Below are 19,716 nucleotides of genomic sequence, written 5' to 3' on the forward strand. Positions count from 1 at the left end.
CTACCTTTCCAGGAACAACTTCTGATATTTTTTCTCTTCTAATTTTCTACAGTATAGTTGGACTTAAAGAACAATCGTATATAGTGGGACAAGGCATTAATATAAGTGGATATAACTTTAGTTGATTGCAGCTTAGTTCCATAATGCCAAAATTAGTCCATAGCAATGCGTCAAAAATCTTGATAAGCCCTCTTCGAGAATTATTGGATAAGGGGAAGTGTTGAATACAGGACCACATGAAGAGGGGAAAGAAGAACAGTGAGAGAAGATAAATAATTTGTCTTCTGGATAGCAATTTCAGTCATTTTGCACAATGAGATGTTAGCATTATAGCTCATGCAGTGGTGTAAAAAGCTGTTACAGTGTCTGAAAGGTTGTTGCCTTGTATTCATATGGTCAGATACGGATGATATACTTAAACAGCAGATTTCTAGAGGGTCCCTTTGTTTAACTCTTTAATCCTTCTTTTTTTCATTTTTCTGTTCCTGTCGACTTTATTTCCTTCATGTATTTTATATGTATTTCTTCCTCCTCCTTTACCTTCTTCCTTTTTCTCTCCCAGAAAACTTCTTTAAAAACTTTTTTACTTGGTAATTTCATGAACCAGGGTCTCCCATCTCTTGCTTTGGCTAAGAGATGTGAAACTCATGTCTTGTCATGGGTGTAGAGAAGAAAGGTTCAGGCGGCTTCAGCAGAAGTCAGATCTGATCATGTGGCTTATTCTTGCAGACAGCTTCATCCAGCTACATAACAGAGCATGAAACAAAAACAAACAAACAAACAAAAAGCTTTAAGTAGAAGCAAGCTCACTTTATCTGCAAACAGCAGGCATTTTGATACTTGTGTGTGGAACTGATCTTGGATTTTCTAGGTTTCTTCACCCATACTTGCTCTCTTCTATGCTTGCTACCTCCCTGTGCTGTTCTGATAAAGTGCAAGTGAAGCTGGAAAATACCAAGACTTGAAAGACAATGCATACAATGAGCGTTATGCAACAAGACCTATAGACTAGTAGTGAAATAGTCTACATGCCTGTAACCCAGTCTTGTTTGACTGACTTACACAGATCTGACATTTTAAGCAAGTGACAAAACCAAGCATACTAGATCTCGTGGTATCAGGGGATGAAGAGAGGAAAGAATCACAGAATCACAGAATATCCGAGTTGGAAGGGACCTACAGGATCATCTAGTCTAACTCCTGGGTCCCCGAAGGGCGACGCAAAAAATCAGACCATGTGTCTGAGAGCGTTATCCAAACACTCCTTGAACTCTAATAGAATAAAGACTCAAAGGCAAACGCTTGTAAATTATTACTTAGGACACAAAAGTTATTCTAGGATTTTTGATCAAACAAAAGCCGGCCTATCCCAACAGACCGTAGATGCCTGAGCCTCATCACTTCCATGGCCTCAAGGTCCACAGCAGGGGCTTAAACAAATTGACAAATTTTCCTTGCTCCAGAAATCCACCCTCTCACAGTCTAGTACCAAAAAGTATTGGTGTACACAGTCTCCAGAGAGCAGAGAAGATTATGTGCTGTTTTAACAGATAATGACTATTGGTGTACACCGCTTGCACAATTTAGCCCTTTTACAATTCATGCCATTTCTCAGCAGAATTGCATCTCTCAGAATGAAGGAGGCCTCTCTTAGGACACTAGTACATCAACTAGTACACAATATTATATAGTATATATACATTAACATAATCTATTTGCCATATAAATATACTGTTTCACCTGTACTGACTGTCCAGTGATGCATGACTTGAGTGTGAGTTATGCCATGTGTTCAAGTGTTGTTTTTTAATCACAAGTAATAGTAGAGTCTTGACCAATAAAGCTAATTTTAAAAGTACTTGTTGCAAAACAAAAAAAAGAGTTTGTTTTTTTTTAAAGACAGGCATTGTATAACTTAAGAATACCTTGAATAAATTTGCAGAAATAGGTGCCACAGTTTCTATGTCTTTAAACTTCTGTGGTAGGTGAAAGTAACTTCATGCTGATTTACTGCCTGAAACAATCAGAAAATTGAAGCAGTACCAGAGCAAGTTGTGCCACTTCTCCAAAAAATCAGACAAACTCTATTTTTCACAGAGTTTATATAGGAATATATTGAACTGCAAAAATAAAGGCACGTTTCGATGCAGGATGAAAATGAAGTGCAAATGTTGCTGTTTTGGTTTTACAGAGGCCTGAGCTACCGAGCAGCATGAAAGCAAATGTCAACACGTGTTGGTGTCTCTATCTGTGCCTAACAAGCACGCCACGTTAGTCAGCCCCTAGCTACACAACCTGTCCCTCTCTTGCTAGTGAGAATTAATGCAAGATTTCTTGAAACAGATATTAATACTTCTGAATCACCAACAGAGCAATAGGGAAACAAAAAAGAGTCACCAGCGTCCTGGCTACAGTACATTGCTGGCCAGCCCATGCTGCCCATCATATATAAAAGCATTACTTGTAACAACACTGAACCTCAAAATGTAATTTAGTGGGAGACAAAGGCTTTATTTGCCAACTGTGATCTTTATTCTCTTTTCTGTGTGCCGTGTATCATCATTGTCTTTTTTCTTTCAGTGCTGTATTGAATTTCATTTCCAGCAATTGGTTGATGGAATTTTTGGTAAAAGCTCTGCCTGCCGAACGAGCCTAGGAACTGAAACTGTCACCACTACTAAAAGCTTTGCTTCAATTAGCCAGTCACTGAAGCTGGCAGTTTGGTCAAAGTAGGAATGGTTGCAGGGGAAGCACCTAAGTATAACCTGCACTCACAGCTAAGATGAAACTCATGGGCTCAGATTTTGGAATTTTGCCTGATTCTAATTAAATACAAATATATCTGAAGTAGTCTTTGAACTATGCTTATTTTATGAACGCATACCTTTGGGGTTACATCATATCAGATAAGTATGTCATCCCTGAACAGTATAAGCAGCTTTAGATCCTATATTTTCAGTAACAGCTTTCTTATCTGAAAATTGCAACACAGATGGTATGAATTACTATTAAATACATCAATTACTTTTATTCTCTAAATAAGTTATAGGATAGACTCTTCTTGCTTTTGTACTAGTAACACAAATGTAGAGTGAGGCATTTCCATGGAAAGGAAGCCAGTTTTGATTATTGTGACCTTGTTGCTGGGGAAGGGCTCTGCTATGCAGATTGCAATGGTATTTATAAACTGTTCTTACATCACAGGGTTGCTTCACAGAGAACGTTAATTGGCTGCTGAAGATGTAGTTATTTCTAAAATGTAAAAATAGTTCTTTGTTTAACCATCTTGCTATCGCTTAGAAAGAACAGGGTAATTTCTTAAACTTCTTGCCTTTCCAGAAAGACTCTAAAAAGAAGCAAGATGTAAAGCTTTGCAGGATGGAACTGGAAGAATGTACTTCCAAAATAAAATAAAATCTCTGGAGGCATTAGTGTTTGTAAAGATACTGCTTCACTGCCCTCATGAGTCCAACGTTGCTCTTGGAAACATGAATATATGCTGCAGAAGATAACTTCATGGCTTTTGCTTTAATGCCTGTCATGACTGTGTTGTAGAATTAATTCACCTGCTCCAGAAATTGCTGGGATAAGTGCTGGCTACTGCAGTGAGCTGTAAATATATTTCAGCAGCACACTGCTCCTGTGTGGGCTTGCTAATGAGCAAGGTCACCTCGTGTAAGCAAAGTAAGATCAGGAAATTGTGGGAAGGAGTTCAAAACGCAGTGTTTTTATAGTGCCTGCAAGACGCAGAACTCATTAAATGTTCGCGTTGAAAAGAAACATCCACGCGATGAAGGAAATGCAGGGTAAAGTTTTATAAAATTCCCGAAAAATTCAGCTTGATGGGAGGCATACAAAACATGCTTTTGTCAAAAAAAAAAAAGGGGCCAGAAATAGCAGTTTATTACTTCTCAGTAACATTTGAGTACATTGTTTAGGGAGGATGGAGAAGGGAAGGAAAAAAAGGCCCGGGGCTACCACAGTGGGAGCAGGAGCTGGGAGAACTTGGAGCACCTACAAGATCAGTCCATTTTCTAGACTAGTGCAGACAGAAAATAGTGGTGTACAGTATCACAGGGAAGAAGTACTGGAGAAATACACTATCTCTTCCACACAATTTGGGGATTATTATTGGTTTCTCAAATCACTTTCCAGTCATGTCAGCTAAAAAGTAGCTTTAATAAAGAGGGCAGAGCGAGACTTCAGAACTGAACCAAAATGTGTAGAGAGTATGTGTAAAAGACTACGACAGTGAGACATACAACATATTCACAGTTGTCTGGATCAGATCGACATTTGTAGCAGTATTTAGGCACTGCTGGCATTTGTTGCTTTGCCATTGCATTAATAATCCCCTTGAAATGGTAGTAAAAATTATTTTTAAAATGTTTGCTTATATTGAAGGAGGTACATATGGTTTACTGGAAATATGAAGTACATGCATGGCTATGGCAAATGGAATCTGCGGGCAATATTCCTTTTAGATTAAATATTTATGTACTAGTGTAAATGTGTGTATGTGTGTGTGCACCATAAAGTTCTTTCACACTTTGTTGCAGAACCCCAGACTGGATTTAAGATTGCTTTTAAAATGTTGGATACAGATGGCAATGAGCAAGTTGAAAAGAAAGAATTCTTTAAGGTATGTGTATGTATGTGCATATTGATTTTAAAGCATTTAAGTATTTGCATGGGTTATATTTGCTAAATGAAGATGCATTAAAATTTTTAAGCCTATTTTTTTATCTAATCTGTGGTCATACATTTACTAAAATACTTTATATGAAAGGAGTACATAGCAAAGCATTGCTGTAGAAATGCTTATCATATATGAACCCACTTTGAATATTACCTTTAGCTTGTATCTAAACCTCTCTTACTGGGGAGGCAGGAGTTGTTCTACATCCCTTAATCCTGGGAGCTAATTTAAATAATTAGCCCAAGCCAGGAGCATGTCATTGAGTTGGTGAACAAGGATGCAGCCAGTGGTCCGGTGCCTGAGCTCGCTGCAGGGCCCAGTTTGGCTCAGTTGTATAGAGGTAGCCTATAGGGTTGGACAGCATATAGGGTTAGACAGAAGCAATGCCAGAGCACTGTGCAAGAATTCAACAAACTGGCAAAGGCAGTGATAGTTCTCCCGAAAGCAAGTACTGGTTTTAAGGCAACTTGGCCTTAACTTTAAGGCAATTGGCCTTATGGAAATCTAGCCAACTTGATTTTAGTTGGCAGAAATACTTTTTTCTTTCCAGCAGACCAAGCTATGTTATTTCTTACACTTTTAATCAGATTAGACTGTGCTCATCTTTGAACTGTGTAGGAAAGGCACAGTCTAAGACGTTTCCCCTCCCCATTGTAATCTCAGTGTGAAGACTGGAAGCTTTCAGTCTTCAGGGTGAAACCTCGTTCAAGTAGGATGGCGATTCTCCAGGTGGGACTTTACTTCTGGTGTTCTACCAGAGCTTCTGGGTGCAGTTCTCACAGAAAAAAATGGTGTGTTGTTAATTCTTTAAAATGTTTGTGTAAAAACAGTTAGAATCATAGAATCATAGAATCATTAAGGTTGGAAAAGACATTCAAGATCATCTGGTCCAACCATCGCCCTACTAACAGTGTCACCCACTAAACCATGTCAAACTGTAACGTGGTATAATTAGTGTCTGCTTTTCCTGCCTTGGTGGTAAAATTCTGACTTTATTGAATTTAAAACTCCTTTTGATAGTCTACTGGTTGTTAATCGCCTTTTTCCTTTGAAGAATCCTAGAGCAGCTGCAGGAAAACATTGAGTAAACGTACTTTAATCAGTTAACCCGCCACTTTAAATAATACTGTTATAGTGATAAAAAATACAATAAATAATGGCAAGTGGTGGAGAAATTACAGATTTCCGTATTTTGTTCCTGTATTTTTGTGCAATGAAACATCATCTCTCTTTCCTGTGAACATTTGAAAGTGCTGGCACTTGAAAATATAATTCCTTCCGTAATTCATACTCTCAGAAAAAAATGTCTAGAAAATCTGCTTAATAAAAATAAAGGGAAAAGTGGAGAGTGTTCAGCATAGAGAAAGTTAACAGAGCAGTACCAATGAAAATACCAGTAATTTCCACAGAATATTTGACAATAATACTAGGAAACTTAGGTAAGAACTTTGTATTTTTGTTTGCAAAATGTCCATTATTCTTTGAATTGTGTATATCTCAACTCTAATGTGTTAATGGATAAGCAGGCACAAGATGTATCATGTGAATCATTCCAGAAAGGGAGAAAGGCAACAAGCAGACTATAAGCCCAAGTCCTTAATGCTTGCAACACGTGATGGAGATAGATAGGCCGTTCAGAGCTGTGTGGATCAGTCACTGAAGGAATATGAGATGCAGGATTTCCCAGTGGATTCACTGCTCTTCCCTAATATCAAGTGAATGTTCAGGAAAGGAGATCTTGAATGCAATTCCATGCTTTGAAGGAGAGAGGGTTCTCTTTTCCTCGATAGCCTTTCCACTTCTGTACACATTTTCCTCTTTTCAAGGAGGAGTTTAGGGAAGGGGACAGACTCCTGTTCTCTCTCCTCCCTATCTCTTTGTGTTCAAGCCAGTCTAATTTCTCATTCATCCATGTTTCAGTGGTAAAAGTCAAAATACAAGAGACGTTGCACCTTATTCCAGTATTAGGGCCCAGAACCACAACAATTTGTGTTTTGAGGTGGGCATTTACAAGGATTTTTTGCTTTGCCCTGCAGTTCCAGAATGAAGCAGACTTGGTAGATATGGGGTGTTCACAGACCTTAATGCCATCCTTGAATTAGCCCCTGCCAGAGTGCCCAAAGTTGTTTCTCAGAGCCTTATTATCTGCATCCTTGCAAGGACTGTATGATACTGGCCAAGGCATTCATATGAGACTTGGCAAGAGGGATTTCAAGATATATGCATCCCTTGAAGTGGATTCTGACACTGGAGCACATAATAACCCAGGCACCTTCACCTGAGACCTTCCATCAAGGATAAAGCTAGCAAAGATCCAAAAATCCCCATCAAATAAGGAATTTCCCTGACTGTCCTGATGAATGATTTCTAAGTAAAATTAATGACAGCTCAAAACTGTTGGAAATGGAGGTAAGGTAGTGGTACATACAAGAGCTATGTGATTCAAATTTAATAGACAGCCTTTATACAGTAGTTCAAAAGAGCAGATACCACAAAAAAACTTTTAGAGGCTCATCTAAGACTGAATGAACAAGCACTGTCAGCAGTTGTGGTGGTTTGGTATAGACCACCTGTACAGTATTATAATATCCACAAGCACTGATCTCTCTTCAACAGTTGGAAGATGCAAAGTCAACGTGTTTTTTTTTGGAGATGGATATATCCTCTCAGCCAGCTCATCTTCTTCAGAAAATACTACTTCTTTGTAGGCCTTTAGTAGAGAGGCATCCATTATGCATAATAGTCCTCATTCTCTTTGAATTAGCCATTAGTATCTTACTGTGATGAACAGATATAAATATTAAATGCAGATAAATGTTACATGGAGAAGTTCAGTACTAGAGGCCATTGCTTGAGGGCAGAATATGTATCCCTCTGTGAGCAGTTGATGCATTGTGCTGGAAAAAAATCTGCAAACTACTGGAAATTATCATCATTTTTTCCCAAAGAATAGTTTCAAGCAACATAAGGATTTACATACAGTCTAAGAAAACAATAAACAAGATCTTCCAGAATACTTGGAAGAAAAATTATAATGCGAGTTTGTGTTACTTAGTATTCTTTGCAGATCTTCTGAGAGTCCTTCAGAAATAAAACCCAACAGGAAAAATCATATTTTCTCTCATTTGGAAATTTCTCTCATTTTTCTTACTTTAAGTAAGAAAAAAATGAATTTTTTTATAGAGAATGTGGAGGAGCAGATGTATTTTTATCCAGAGGTCTATATTTTTATTTTGCTATCAGGAAATTCATAATGCACTTACTGTACTGGCCAATCGTTTTTTTAAGTGATCAAAAATAAAAAGAATTTGGAGAAACTTGGAGAAACTGGTACTGTTGAACTGTCTAGTCTTTAGACAAGTCATGCCTTTCAAAAAAATAACAGTAGAAAATAACCATCCTGAGGAACTCAAACTGAAGTTATTAAAAAAAAAAAAAAAAGGAACAGGTGAATTAGTCAAAATTTGAAGGCCATACAAAAGCCTGTGGCAACATGAGCAGTACACAGTTTTTTCCTACCCACTACTGACAAGCCCGTATTGTTCTCTAAAAACACAGGGGAAAAAAAAAAAAACGGAAAAGTATAAAGCGCCAAGAAGAGATTTGAAAAGCCCACAACATAATGGCCATGCAAATTTGGTCATGATTTTTTTCCCAGTTTTAATGGGCAGAGTGAGGAATAGCTCAGAAATGTTTGAGAAACAAGCCAGCAGTGTCAAAAACCCTAGCTTTAAAACCATCTTTCCTAAAGACTCTAAATCCAGAGTGCTCAGTGTAAGTCCGTATCTGCACCTGAAATGTAATGTCCCTTCTTCTTTCATTTTTGCTGTCCTTTTGAGGATCCATGCAAATGTCTATGAAAGGTAGGTATACCTTATGCTATGATAAATCACTCATTCTTTGTTACTGTTGTCCTCCCAGGCTAAAAGTCGTAAGGAAAGCTTGCAGCCAAGATACACTTTAGATGCTTTTAATAATCAGCAAATTAATGTATTTCCTATATTACCTGAAAGCTCTACTTCAGACAGTGAAAGTATGTTCTCAAGTGTGAGTCATTTCAGTACTTCTAAAGATTGTATTGGCCAACTCATTCAAAATTCACTTCATTTGTGGGGTGGAGTGGAAACTCAAACCACATTCTGCTTCATTCCAGTCCTGAAAATATGGTTTCTTATTTAATTGAATTAGTCTTTTTTGATAATTGTATAGTACCTCATTGGAACAGGCATGGTTTTTTTGTCTAGAAAAACTTGTCCATAGCAAAACTCACAAAAATGTGTAGGAGGACAGCATAAAAATCATAGAATAATTTCTGTTCCCCAAATGACCCTTGATTTTGTATCCCTGAGTTTCAAGATCTTATGGAGTGAATGCTAAGCTTCTAGTGCAAAAGCATCTCTTCTAAAAACAGAGTAATCATTGGGCTGCAAGAAAGAGATTCAGATGTGCTGCTTGGCTGTGTTAACCACAATAGATCAGAGTTTCCTGGGAAAAAGTGTGTCTGAATAGCAAAATATCCTTAAGTATGCAAATACCTTGTCATGACTAGAGAACCTTGCAAAAGCATTACTGAGTTTATAATTCAGAAACGGTGAAATTACTAGAAGTTTCTGAAAAAAAAAGAAAGCTCTTGTAAGACCAAACTTGTAATTTCCCTGTGTTTTGTAATGTCTGTACAAATACAGCTACAGAGAATCATTGGGAAGGAAGATGATTTGAAAACAGCTGGAGATGAAACAGTATTTCAGGTATGAAATAGAGATACATTTTTCTTTACAAAGCTATTGTCATATTTCCTGTGAACTTTGTTGTTTTTAGGTGAGTGTTATTGTTTTAATTACATATAAGTGCATGATTTGTCAACTTTTACTTTCTAACTGGGAAAGAAAAATGATTTTCATTTCTGAATGTCCTGTTGAAATGTTTAATAATAATATGTTTTACTACTGTGTAGTCACTCCACTATTTAGTTTCTGTAAGCCTCTGTTTCAAAGTAACTATTCTACACTTAAGAAAAAGGAAAACCTCTGAATTGCCATATAGGAAAAGATGACTTTGCAAATAAAAATTGATACCTTAAACTTACCTAAGTGCTGCTGATGCAGTACAATCACCTTATTTTGAGTTGGTTGGAAATGTAGTTGATCTCATTCAGATGACAAAAGCAAGGATTACTTTAGATAGGTCCATTTCCAAAAAGAAATGGCTTAAATCCGGACCAGAAGAAGAACCAATTTTACAATGCAGTGTTCCAGCCAGGTTAGAAGTTTCCCTGGATTGCAGACCATTAGGAAATGGCAAATACATATCGTCAGTCAAAAGAGCAGGTAAATTCCTGATCAATTCTGTCTGTTTTTCCCTGAATCCTGACAGCGTAACCTACCTTTTTCCCTGAGTGGAGTCGTTGCCAGCTGCCATCTTTTCTTCAGTCTCTCTTCGGCACAGAGACATATTCTGTTACCTGGATGAGATTGAGTGAGACTGAAAATAGAGGGGGAAGTTCGCTGCATTCTGAAAACACTTCAGGATAAGCTGATGAACTGGGGTAAAGGAGGGGGAGAGTACAGATGAATTATCTGCATCTATTACTACAAGGTGTTGCTTGCATCAGCAGCACTACTTCTTGCTTAAGTTGGATGGCGTAGATGAAGTGTATTTTTCTCTCCACAGACTTGCTTTCTGTCTTAAACTGAAAATGGATAGTTGGGAATAGGGCAGTGACTGCTAATGTTGGAAGCATTTGATAAGAAATTCATATAGGGATCTGCCTTATAAACCTGTCACGCATCAGCATTTTTTACAGAGAGTAGGTCTGGCTTGTGTTTTACTTTTTCACCAATCCAGGGAAAAATGGAAGTGACAGTATTGGTAACCCCTTTAATATTTACTAGGCATAAACAAAAATTGTTTCTGTTCCATGAAGGTATTGGTCAATATGCATGCAGAGTTCAGCTGAAAATTATTTAAATGAGTAACAACCTTCTTTTTTGAATCATTTAATCAGTCACCAGATTAAAATAGCTAGCATTAATAGGGATGTCTACTCCTCAAAGCCAATTTCAATTGCGATTTAACTGCCATGACAGTGAAAGAAGAAGGATCTTTATTCTGCATGAATGCACAGCTATAGTATAAAATTTCTAGAGAAACTTTGATACAGTTGGACAGATTTAGCTATAAACATGTAAGCTTAGTAGGGGCTAATTAAATGCCTGAGCCTGACTGTCTATTTAGTCATGCTTCAAATTTTATCTTCAGAATTCTCCATTGAAAAAAATCTGAAATTATTGTAACAAAAAATATTAAATACAGTTTCTTAGCAGATTGTAAGTGGACTTTAGCCTATTCAAAAGATGAATTAAATACATTTGCATAGTACAGCTATCTTGAAATTCTGTTACAATTTTTCTTTTGATTTTTCTGTCTTTTGTCTCTCATAACATAACATGCTTATAAGCAGTGAATGTGACTATACTAGGAGAAATTTCTTTACTAAAAGGGTTGTGCAGCATTGCAATACACTGCCCAGAGAAGTGGTTGAGTCACCATTCCTGGAGGTATTCAAGAAACATGTAGATTTAGAACTTAGTAGCATGATTTAGCAGTGAACTTTAGTACTAGGTTAAAGGTTGATCTAGCTGATCTTGGAGGTCTTCTCCAGCCAGAATGATTCTGTGATTATACATCTTTGCCCTTTATTTCTGAGAATTATGGCAGTCAGTATTGCTTTCAAGCAAAGCAGGTAAAGCATAAAACATGGCTTTTAAATTGACAGTGTTTTTTGAAAGCTGGGATATTTCAACAGAAATTTGCTGTTTCAGATAGTTCTTTATTTCCATACTTTCACAATTTGCATACAGGTTGCTGTTCTTTCAAAGCATTCCTAGGATTGTTTCTGATACCAGATGAAAAAAAAAATGTTACTGATTTATGAAAATAAGATTTAAATGGTAGTCTGCAACTTCATTTAACCACCAGATATACATATCCAGGTATTTTCCCTGTCCACCATGTAGGCAAAGGTCCCAGTCAGTCATTTACTGTTTAGAGATACCACTCAGTACTCATACTGTGTTAGGAAAAGTAAAAGCAGCTGTGCTCCTAGGTCCTTGCATCTCTGCCTCCTTTACTGAGAGTTTGAATACAACTCTAAAATTCAAAATTTTACCAGTTACAAATGTCCCTTGACTGGGATTACAGTGAACTTGGTTATTTAAATAAGCACATTTCAGTTGAAGGATTTACTTTTTCCAATGTTAAAATCAATGCTGGAAAAAAAAAAAAATCTGCCCAGCCTTAACCAGTCCAGTTGTTCAGAAATCTCCTTGTTGACTTTTGCAGAGCGTGCAAACTGATTTGTTCATAGCATAGGCATGCACACAGTGAAGGAGAGATGCAGGCACACTTACAAAACCATCAGTCTGGTGATCACTAGACTGGAGAAGTGCAGAAGTTAACAGGGGCAGTGACTATCTTACCTGGCTCATCTTCCCCATAGGCCAAAGGCAATGCTGCATCTCTCTTCTTAGCACAACCATTCTCTTTCATGTAAGACATCCTGCTGAGCATCTGATCTTCCTTCTTGAAATGGGAGAGGAATGTTGCAGTGTTATAGGAAAGTGCATGAGCTAGAAGAGTTTGGTATATTTTGAAAAACACATTGTACAGTTACATGCACTAGTTGCTTCTTTGTGTTGGTGCCCAGAGTTCCTTAAAAAGGTAGTTCTTTGTGTTACATGCATTAGCATTCTGGTAGTGAAAACAGTGCTAACGTTTGCAGGTATTTGCTGTACAGCCCAGTGGTCTAGACGAGGGATTTTGCTCTTGGGCCCTTCAATTTAGATTAATGAGTTATCAAGCAGTTTCAATACCTCTAATTTAATATGCTTTGTGTAATGGCTAAACTTAGAAATTAATTTTAGCTATTGTTAGAAAAGGAATGGCAATACAGAATCTTCTGTAGTTGTTCTTAAAATTGAATTACCTGCATTGTTAAATTCCCAAATGATTAAATGTATGCTTCTGAATTCCATAGTGAACACATTTTTATACAAAGTATCTCATTTCCATGCATTTTTTTAAACATTTAACTAGTACTTGGAGACACAGCTATTAATCTCTCTCAAATGGTATAATTTTAGACCCACAAATGGATATTTTCCTATTTATTGTGTATCACTTGTTTTAGCCTGTCTACTTCTCTTTTTTTCCCCCTTTTTTTTGTCCTAAGAGAGCTGAATGACATTAGTCGTTCACACATTTATCACCACTTATGACCTTCAGGCATTGCAGCATTGCAATCCATCTCCTCAGCCCCAGAGACGGAGTGGGCCATCATAACTTGTCCATCCACTCCTTAGAATTTCTAATTAATTTAAAGTTTTCTGTCCATAGCTTCAAAGTCTGCAAAGCCCTGGGCTCAGAATAACTAAAGACTGACTAAACCAAAGGGAGGAAGGAGGTGATTAACAGCCATGGTCTTCTTGTGCAGTAATACTCTGTAACAGGGGTACCACATATCTGTGCAGCACATCGAATTTTCAGAGGATGTGGCCCAAGACTAAAATTATTGTCCCTCCCAAAAGAGCGCATCATAAATCTTGTCACCTTTCACTTTTTTGCAATACACATTTCTTCTTGAACTGCCTTCTCCAACATACATGTGCATGTTTTGTATCAGCCAATTAACGTCAAATTCCATTGAACAGCTTTTGGATACATTAAAATGAGGATTGTTGCTCTGATCCTGCATGTTTTAAAGGAACCTCTCCAGGAAGGTAAATCCCATAAAGATCCAAGCAGTACGGCATCAAAATATTCAGCTATTAAAAAGCTGCTGTGTTGCTCACAGACAAGGAAATTATTTTTCCACATAATTTGATGACATTATAGCCTCAAGAGAGATGAATAAGCATCCTTTCTGACATCTTTCTAGATACCTGTTGTGCAAGTACATTACCTTGGGACTGGACAGTGAAAGTCTCTCCCACGAGGAGTTCATCTGGAAGTCTGCTGTGGTCACAGCAGCATTGCTTTCCATTTTACAGACGTGAGGCAAGGTTCCTCCTTTAGTCTCTGCTGTGTAACCTCATCTGAAGCCCTTTCAGTTATAGAGCTAGGGATGCTAGTTAGCAATGTGGGCTCCTCACAAGCCAGGAAGGACACAGGGTCTGGCCTGACAGCTATAACAGCTGTAGTCCTACAATCAGAAGTTGTAAGAATTTGGTAATAAGGTTGCTCTGCTCTTAGGACTACATAGTGCATTTACTTATAAAATTAATTGGAACAAACTGGAAAAGCTGCACGTAATTGGGTTCAATTGGCACTATGTGACAACTGGCACTGGGGGCCTGAATGTGGAACACCTGGGGAGGTGGTGGGACAGCGGGGTGGGGATGTTGGTGGCAAGCTCTGGATCTGCCTCAGCGCAGACAGCAGGGAGCTTCAGGTGTGCTGGGAGCGTGCATGCTTTGCCTCAGAGGCCAAATTAACATTAATCAAAAGAGCGTGCTTCACAGAACTTAATACCTCCTGAGGGGCGTCCTCATTACGAATTCTCTACTTTTTATGGAAATTAATATTTTTAAAGCATGGTGTGACAGAGAGGCAGGGCCTGAACTCCTGCGAAGAATTCACACCAAAGCTGCTTCCCCCCACTGCCACCGCTGTGCCTTTCAGACCTGATTCAGCAAGTATGGGTCCTTCTCACCCTGCTGGCAACAACTCAAGTTGGAACCTACTCCTACTTTTGTCATAAAGTGTCCCCACAATGTCTGCTCCTGGATTAGCTTTATCCTCTCCACCCAGAAAGCTTGTTTATTCTATATCTCCTCAGGAACAGAGGCAGGCCTTGGGGTGGGGCGCTGCAAGCAGAGGACCAGTGACAAGTCGTGTCCCTCGGGGATCTGTCTTGGGACTGGCACTTTTCAATATCTTCATCAATGACATAGACGATGGGATTGAGTGCACCCTCAGCAAGTTTGCAGATGACACCAAGCTGAGTGGTTGATACCAAAGAAGAAGAAATGTCATCCAAAGGAACCTGGACAGGCTGGAGAAGCAGGCCAGTGTGAACCTAATGATGTTCAACACGTCCAAGTGTAAGATGCTGCACCTGGGTCGGGGCAATCCCAGACAGGAGCACAGACTGGGAGAAGAACTCATTGAGAGCAGCCCAGCAGAGAAGGACTTGGGGGTTCTGGTGGATGAAAAGCTCGACATGAGCCAGCAGGGTGTGCTTGCAGCCCAGAAGGCCAACTGCGTCCTGGGCTGCATCAACAGAGGGGTGGGCAGTGCGTGGAGATCGTCCTCCTCTACTCAGCCCTTGTGAGGCCCCACCTGGAGCACTGCATCCAGCTTTGGGGCCCCCAGCACAAGAAGGATGTAGGGCTGTTAGAGCGAGTCCAGAGGAGGGCTGCAAAGACGGTCAGAGGGCTGGAGCACCTCTCCTGTGAAGAAAGGCTGGGAGAGCTGGGAATGTTAAGCCTGGAGAAGAGAAGGCTCCTGGGAGACCTTGTTGCAGCCTTTCAGTACTTAAAGGGGCCTTATAAAAAGGTTGGAGAGGGACTCTTTACTCAAGTAGATAATGATAGGACAAGGGGGGATAGTCTTAAACTAAGAGAGGATAGATTTAGATTAGACATTAGGTAGAAATTCTTCACTGTAAGGTTAGTGAGGCACTGGAACGGGCTGCCTGGAGAAGCTGTGGATGCCCCATCCCTGGAGGTGTTCAAGGCCAGGCTGGATGGGGCCTTGGCTAATCTGATCTGGTGGGAGGCATCCCTGCCTATGGTAGGGGCATTGGAGTTAGATGATCTTTAAGGTCCCTTCCAACCCAAGCCATTCTATGATTCTATGACACTCATGAAGTTACATTTTCCTCCTAGATCAAGCCATTATGGTACAGCATAGCCACTCCATAGCATCAGCTGTCGTTAAAAACAGCTAACCCCCAGGCAGTGGGAGTGCTCAATATTGTCAAATGCTAGATCTAAATTGTTTGTTGTTTAGAAACTGCTCCTTGGGATTTCTTATCAGATATTGTCTGTTATGCTTTGTATAGAAAAAAAAAAAAGAAAAGAAAAAAAAACATGCACAGCTTAGCCTGTCTGTACCAGACCTGGTGTTTCTTGAATACTACCCAGTGAGAAAGTGCCTTGCAAAACATTCATAACTTTAGTATGGATTTACATGATTAAAGCTGATTCATTGTAAAATTACATGTTGTTCATTCTGGAGCCCTGGCTGGGCTGGCTGGGCTTTGCCAAAAAAACGACTGCTTTTGGAGATCTGGATCTCCCAGTCTCACTAGCTTGCCCGTTTACAATTTTTCTGACTGGCTGAACATGGTAGGATTAATCATAATGGATGCATCTTTAAAAACTACTTCCCACAACTGAATTACAGTTCTTATAACTATAGAGTTGCAGGATATATATCCCAACAGCTTGGAGACTCTCAGAATGACAAAAACCTTGATGGTCTTGAGCTATGTTTGAAGGGAAGCTGCTTAGATTGAAGATTAGATGACCTCCAGGGATAGAGAATTCTTCAAACCTAGCATGAAGATTGCAAGGATTTAGTCTTAACTTCAGAAAGATCTGTGTCATCCCTAGCAGATAGAAATTAATATATTGTTCTCCTTGACCCTCCTTTCTTTACTACTGTTCTTCATACATCTACTCACCATCTATCCATCTATCTTAACAAAAAAAAATCAAAAATATGTGTTATTTTACATTTTCTATTAAAGCAATATATTGTAAAGCAAATGCCATCTCCCAGAAAGCAAGTAAGAGAACAAGGAACATATTACAGATTTTAATCATGATTAATACTTTCCAGTCATGCCTCAAGCAAATTCTGTGATGAAAGGTGGTAAGAATCCAAAGACAGTAAGTCTATTAACATTTCAGATGAGTTTTGGAAATCAGTTAGGTACATTATTATGGAAATCCTGTCTCACTATGTGATACATTTCTCGGTGGCACTTGTTGCTGCTTGCTGCAGTATCAGGTCCTAAATGTCAAAAGCTCAGTGGGGAGGTACAGGATTAGGTAGGTCTGTTCCCGTGACTCACTGTTTGCAGCATCTGTATTAACAGTCTATGTAACATTAAAAGGAAATATTGTGTTGTCTGATTTCATTTAGAAAGGAATAGTTGCATAATTCATCAGTTATTAGTGCTTTTGTAAAGTGTACAAGGTGTTAAAATTGCTCTAAGGACATAGGCTCATGCTTGTAGTATGTACATGCGTGTTCATTAGACAATATAGACTGGAGGGGCACCAGAGCTTGGTCTTCAGGTTTCTCTGTCTGAATCAGTGGACCCAGGAACATGTCTGAACTCCTCAGCTGAGATACATGTCCCTGCCCCATTCCATGCTTGCATCAAGATGAGAGTCAGAACACCACCATCCTTTCTGCTCTGTGTGCCTCAGTTGTGTGCCAGAAGTTGCTGTAGTGCACCTTCTAAGGGCTGAAGCCACCAGACACATCAGAATACAAACTTTCACTCGATTTAGATAGTGGTTCTGTGACTGAAAGCTACTGAAAGTCTGATCCTTTTTACAGCTGCATGATTAGGTTATCATCTCATTCTGATTGCCAAGAGACATTCCAAATGTAAGTTGTTGTTCTACCTAAGCTCAGGAGGGCAAGGTGTTGGAAATATTAATAGAGCTCTCATTATCTTCTAACAAAGATTTGTCATGTTCGTACTAATTTATAGATTTCAGTAGCAAAAGCTCCTAATGATTCTGTGGACAAAAAGGAATTATGTACTAACATGTACTTTAATTTAATAGCATTAACTCTAGTAAAAGCAATTTTTTGAAATTTTACCCTTAAGCTGTAGCCCCTCTGGTCTCCTATTGCATATTCTGTTTTAAAGAAATGTACTGGTTTCTGGTTTTAAAATACATTTAGCTCTCACTAACAGAGTGTTTGGACATCTGCCAATTCCACTTTGGAATTTAAACTGATAAAGAGGGTAGCCAACAAGTAGGTGCATATTTGTTATAAATCCAGGGATAGGCTTTGTCATCTTAGATAAGAAGAGATAGCTATTGTTTGTATGTCTTCTTCTAGCTTGTAACTAGAGAAACCCAAATAGAAGAAAAGTCTTTTTCTGTTGAAGTTTTAGTTCTTAAAATGTTATTTTAAACTTTGTTTTTCAGCTCACAACACGAAACTGATTTTAATATGGATTCATTAAATTGAAAGCATTAAATTGCATAATAAAGAGTTTAGTTTTAAAAATGACATCAGCAAATGTATTCCTTGCATTTTTCAAGTGTTCTTTGTACAAATAAGCAAAAAGCACAAAAAGCAGATTAGAGTGTCAATGCAGTGAGAAATACATTGATTCTTCTCTGATTCTTCTTAGAAAACTTTGCATTCTGTCAATAGTTAGGGTTTGACATGCAAACAAGCATACACAAAAGGTTGACTTTTGACTTTAGAGAAAGCCTATATGAACATTTATGCTTCAGTCTTCTGATCAGTAATCTGGAGTGATTAAACTTTAGGAGGAGGGACCTTGTGGGTATTGAAATATTCTTTGCCTGCAGTTAGATGATAAAGTTCAATAAGTGCAGTTTGCGTATGGCTTGAAAAGTTTTTTTTTCTCGGTTCACTCATATGTAGTTTGTATCACTGACATTTAGTGAATTGTGGCTTGCAGTAGAAGCAAGGAATGTTACCTCTTAACTATAAAATAACTGTGTCACATATGCAGTAAGCATGAAACACACAGTGGTCTAATGGGACTAGTTACTGATGATGCTGAAAGCTAAATAACCATTAGTATTAAATCTTATGAATAGACTCTTGTCTTTCATCTTACCTCTTCAACCAGATAAAAGACACAGAGGCTATTTAGATGTCATAAGAATAGTTTGTTGAAATCCCTCTGGACTTAAAAAAAAATCTCTCTTCATGTTGCTTAGTGTTTTGTTGCGTTCAAAGAAATGCCAGTATGCTAGTGCTGAAAGAAGAATAGAGCAGAAATCCAGCATTATGTGTGGTTTTAGGCTTGTTAAAGATGCTGTTGAGTTGAAAAAATGTGCATCCTTTTTCTGCAGAAATCTCTTCGTCAGATTTAGAAAATGTAGAAAAAATGAAGAACACTGAAGATTGGCAAGAAGCCTTCTAAAACCATATAATAATAGAATACTGTGAAAGTTTGTATTTTTCTAGTTTTATATATAGTTTTTAAATGACTGTAACAAATTAGAAATGCCTGACTAAAAACTTTTTTTTACAGAGATGTTAACTTTATTTAAAGCCCCTATTCACCTAAGCATAAGGCCTTTTAAAGATTTAACTAGCAACATTCTCAGTTCTAATAATAAAATACACCAAAGGTGGTTGTAAATTGTACTCAGCTTTCATACCAAATATTTAGAAGCAGTGCATATACACAGTGTAACCAATTGATGTGAAAGAATTATTCAGCTTTGAAATTCTTGTGTGATAGCTTTGGGAACAGTAATTAAATTACAAGCATCTCTTGTGAAATTCTCATTCAAATAAATATTTCCAGATTCGTTGTGAATAGATAGTAATAATCATACTTTTTTTTTTTTTTTTTTTTAGGGAGCAGAACTGGAAGGCTGTGATGTTAATACCATCTTGTTGGTACATTTCTTTGGAAAAGAAGGAAAGGAAAAACTTCGCTATTCTGAGTTTTTCAGGTATTTTTTCAACTAGGCCAGCCTAACAGCAACCAGTCCTGTTTCTACCTCTTTACTTTGCACCAACACTGGCATTAATCTGACCCCACACTGAGTTGGATCAGAAAGTTAAGCGGGTAATAATCAGGAGACTATTCATGATTTTGCATGATTAAATTTCTGGTTTAGCTCCTTTAATCAACTGTCTGCAGGAGAAATTGAATGCTGTGATGGACTCAAAAGCAGCAGTGGGGCTGGAGGCCATGAGGGTTGAGACTACCATTCTAGGCAGCTCTGCAATGGCATAGTGTAAGACAGTATGATTCATGTGTATTTTACTTC

The 19,716-nt window shown here is 38.3% G+C and overlaps 1 protein-coding gene across 1 annotated transcript in view; it reads left to right on the top strand.

The window, feature by feature from the left end:
* The window catches only part of MICU2 (mitochondrial calcium uptake 2), a 155,168-nt gene that overhangs the window by 120,664 nt on the left and 14,788 nt on the right, over positions 1-19,716 (top strand). The window contains exons 6-8 of the mRNA XM_040544002.1: positions 4,560-4,642; positions 9,385-9,447; positions 19,298-19,395. Of these exons, the coding sequence (XP_040399936.1) occupies positions 4,560-4,642; positions 9,385-9,447; positions 19,298-19,395 (244 nt within the window). The remainder of the gene's footprint in view (positions 1-4,559; positions 4,643-9,384; positions 9,448-19,297; positions 19,396-19,716) is intronic.

Source organism: Cygnus olor, chromosome 1 (genome assembly GCF_009769625.2).
Source record: "Cygnus olor isolate bCygOlo1 chromosome 1, bCygOlo1.pri.v2, whole genome shotgun sequence".
Classification (NCBI taxonomy): Eukaryota; Metazoa; Chordata; class Aves; order Anseriformes; family Anatidae; genus Cygnus; species Cygnus olor.